The following is a 4,180-nucleotide window of genomic DNA, read 5'->3' as shown; positions in this document are numbered from 1 at the left end:
AAAAAGGTAGCAAGAGTGGAGATGGAAGAAAAGTGGAAATATCCAAAGATTTTTAGAAGAGAAGGTCAAGATTACTTGGTGGCAGGAAGAAGGAATCAGGGATGATTCCCAGATTTCTTGCTTGGGCAACAGTGTGTGTTCTGTAGCCATCTATTAAGACAAGAGAAATGAGGGAGGAGTTTTGTGTGTGGAAAAGACCAAGGAAGGATGGTAAAATCACTTGGGACATATTGCATTTGAGGTTCTTCAGGGACACTCAGATGGATATATCTAATCGTTGGTTAAAACGGATCTGAATCAAGTTTATACCAAAGTTCACACAGAAAACTAAACATACAAGAATATATAGGAAAAAGAGAATCTACTGAGGGGCCCTAGCTCTACCAGATATATGAAATTATATATATATATATATCCTCTATAATTCAACTGGTATATGAATAGCAAACAGATCAATGAAATAGAATGGAAACCCCAGAAAGTTTTCCAAGTACGTATGAAAATTTGATATGTAATAAAGGTGGCATCTCAAATCCCTGAAGCAAAGATGGCCTTTTTGATGCCAGAACAACTGAGAAGCCAATTGGAAAAAGAAAAGAAAAGATCCGTCAATACTTTATGGCATACAAAGATATAAACTCTAAATGTAAACAAATAAAACCACATGAATACTAGAAGAAAACATAGGTGAATGCTTCTTGGACCTTATGTAGGAAAAGATTTCTTAACTGTGAATCAAAATTTAGAGGCAATAAAAGTTTAATAAATTTCACTACATTTTTAAATACATGGCAGAAAAACACCATAAACAAAGCTAAAAAGCAACTGACAAACTGGAGAGAAAATTGCAACATATGTAACAGATAAAGGCCTAATTGAGTTAATGTATTACGAGAACTTGAAAATTGAGATGAGGATTAACAATCTACTAGAAAAATGTGGAAAAGACATGAAATGACAATTCACAAAGAAAGATATTTAAATTGTCCTTAGAGATAAGGCAAAATAAAATGCCATTGCGATATTACTTCTCAAGTAACATATTAATGAACATTTAAAAGTGTGTCATATGTTGGGAAGGGTGTTGGGAAACAAAACACTCCCGTATATTACTGGTGGGAAAGCAAAAATAGACTGAGATTCTGGGGACGGAATAGCCTAGAGATACACATCTGGGAGTCATAGGTGTTTGCAGGAAATGAATGAGATCAAACAGGGAGAGAGAATTTGAGGACTGAGGAGAGAGGAGGCCCAGGACAGAACCCCAGGAACACTGCCACTCACTCAAGGTGGGAGCTCAGCTTCCGGGCAGGCACCACCACCCCAGCCTCTGGAGTCAGGCAAAGATGGTTTTGACAGCGGTCTCTGGAGTTCTGGGGCTGAGCGCTCTTGACAAAGTCGGGTACCCTCTCTGATCAGCTGTCACACCTGGCGATAATGGGCATCAGAATGAGATCGCCTGCGAGGATGCTGTGAGATGCGCAGGTAAAGCACTTGGAGTCAGAACGCCACTCCCTCTTCCTCTTCTCGGTGACCCCCCTTTGCTACACAAACACACCCGATCCCGACCGTCCCCAGCCTCACGGTCCCTTGGGGATGGATAGTGAGGTGGGTCAGCCAAGGGGGGGGGGGGATGAGCTCGGGTGACGCGGCGCTCACGTGACCCGCCGGGCGCCTACGTGGGCACCAGCCCCCGCGCCCGCCCGCCTGCCTGCCCAGCGGTCCGGTCCCGGCGCCCGCGCAGAACCAGCTGTCTGAGCTGCCCGGGCGGCGGGGGAGCAGCGAGCGGGCTTCAGCGAGCTGGAGGAGGCACAGGTCTGTCCCGGGTCCCGGCAGGTCAGTGTGAAGGTGGGCGCTACTTGCGGACCCGGGGAAGGGGCGGAGGTGGCTGTCAGTAGGAGTGGGGAGGAGGTGGAGAAGGGATCGGGGAGACGGGTGAGTACAGTGATGCTGAGCGGGCGGGGGCGGGGGCGGGGAAGCCTGGCCCGCCTTCTGGACGACCCCCTGCACTGAGCCCTCCATCCATTTTAGTGCTGGAAATGGGGGTTAGAGGGAGCGACCCCGCAGTGAAACGTAGGTATTCTGAAAATAACTCTCTCTCATAATCTGCTCCCATGGAAACACCTGACCTCCGCAAAAACAGGGTGGTGCTGGGACAGGTTGCCTCCCGGGGAAGAGGACACAGAGACAAACGCAGTTTGGAAAGCATGCGGGTTTGGTGCCCGAGGCCTGGAAAGAAATGGCGGCTGGGGTGCAGGGGAGGTAGGGGAGGAAAATATTGGGTGAGCAGGGCCTGGACTCAGGAGAGGGAGCTGAGTCCCTGTGAGCCCGCTGAGCGCGCAGCCCCTACCCCTGTCTCCTGTCTGTCCGCAGGTCTGCGCCTCTGTTGTTCCCAGCGCTCTGCGAGGCCAGAAGAGGAGGAGCAACCTGTCCAGAATCCCCGCAGGTCCGTGAAAGCGGGGGACTGCATGGACAGGGGCCCACAAGGGTTGAGAGTGTGGAGGACCCCGCTATGGCCGAGTTGGGGCCCCTGCCCATCCCCCCACCCACATGAACACGCACCTTACCAGGCTGAACCAGTGCAGAGAAGGTGGCAGGGCCTGCCAGGCAATGGCTGGCTCACGTGTGTGGGAGGAGTGGCGGGCTACGTGGTGGGCAGAAGGCCCTCTTGGAGGCCCAGCCAGCTTAGTGGAACCCTCACCACGGGTGAGATGCAATTACTGTCCAGACCTGCATTCCACCCCCACACCCTCAGTCTCCCATGTCTCTTCTTTGTCTCCTCTTGCCTCCACTCCCATCCCCCAGGACAGGAAAAGGAGAAATCTTGACATGGAAAAACCCTACAATAAGAATGAAGGAAACCTGGAAAACGAGGGAAAGCCAGAAGATGAAGTAGAGCCTGATGATGAAGGAAAGTCAGACGAGGAAGAAAAGCCGGACGTGGAGGGGAAGACAGAATGCGAGGGAAAGCGAGAGGATGAGGGACAGCCAGGTGCTGAGGGACAACTGGAAGATGAGGGAAGCCAGGAAAAGCAGGGCAAGTCCGAAGGTGAGGGCAAGCCACAAGGCGAGGGCAAGCCAGCCTCCCAGGCAAAGCCAGAGAGCCAGCCGCGGGCCGCCGAAAAGCGCCCGGCTGAAGATTATGTGCCCCGGAAAGCAAAAAGAAAAACGGACAGGGGGACGGACGATTCTCCCAAGGACTCTCAGGAGGACTTACAGGGAAGGCATCTGAGCAGTGAGGAGATGATGAGAGAATGTGGAGATGTGTCAAGGGCTCAGGAGGAGCTAAGGAAGAAACAGAAAATGGGTGGTTTTCATTGGATGCAAAGAGATGTACAGGATCCGTTCGCCCCAAGGGGCCAACGGGGTGTCAGGGGAATGAGGGGTGGAGGTAGGGGCCAGAGGGGCTTACATGATATCCCATACGTTTAATGCCTTTGACCTTCCATTCTGACTTCTCTGATGAGAATATTGCCGGCCCTGCTTTCCCTGGTAGGTATTTGCCAGGCCCTGTGCTTTAACCTTAAGCTGATACTTTGCTTTAGGTGTCACTCTTGTTACCAGCAGCCTTTTGACCCAACTACAGCGCTCTATATTTTAGTAGAGGATTTTCACCCATATGCATGGAAAAGATGTTCAAGGTACATTGTAAAAACCAAAACAAAACAAAACAAAAACAATAAAAAAAGTTTGCAGAACCGCATATACAGTATTAGCCCGTTTTTATAAAAGTGTAAATGTTTGCATAATGCATTTGTTCACAAAGAAAACTCTGAAAGCATATACACTAAAAAGTAGGCAATGGTTATTCCTGAATGGTAGCCAAAAGTGAGTTCAGTCACCTGCTGCATAGGTACCTTCATGGCATTCTGCTGCTGTTGTGCCAATCCTCATGTCTTCTCTAGGTGTAACTAGGTGAGTAGGCACTGCTACCCCTTCTCCTGGGTCCTTTACCATGCTATGGCTCCCCCATAGGATGTGATTCTTTTTCTTTTCTTTGCTCTCACTCATCTCCACCTTTTCTTAAAGGATATGTCCTTTTGTCATAATAATAATTTTAAAAACTAAACCAGAAAACCATACATGATAAGCAATATAACTGTTCAGTGAGCTTATGAGGGCAATAAAGACACTTACAATTTCTGTTGCCAGAACATAAAATGATAAGTAAAATTCATAT

At 49.0% G+C, this 4,180-nt stretch overlaps 1 protein-coding gene across 1 annotated transcript; it reads left to right on the top strand.

The window, feature by feature from the left end:
• Positions 1 to 1,674: 1,674 nt before the first annotated feature.
• On the top strand, positions 1,675 to 3,703 carry LOC101029774 (uncharacterized). The gene is given in 4 exon segments (XM_003944269.3): positions 1,675 to 1,836; positions 2,374 to 2,446; positions 2,806 to 3,351; positions 3,353 to 3,703. Coding segments are annotated over 2 exon segments (552 nt in total). The 5' UTR covers positions 1,675 to 1,836; positions 2,374 to 2,446; positions 2,806 to 2,829; the 3' UTR covers positions 3,383 to 3,703.
• Positions 3,704 to 4,180: the final 477 nt, after the last annotated feature.

Source organism: Saimiri boliviensis, chromosome X (assembly GCF_048565385.1).
Source record: "Saimiri boliviensis isolate mSaiBol1 chromosome X, mSaiBol1.pri, whole genome shotgun sequence".
Classification (NCBI taxonomy): Eukaryota; Metazoa; Chordata; class Mammalia; order Primates; family Cebidae; genus Saimiri; species Saimiri boliviensis.
This window is presented reverse-complemented; position numbering and strand designations above follow the sequence as displayed.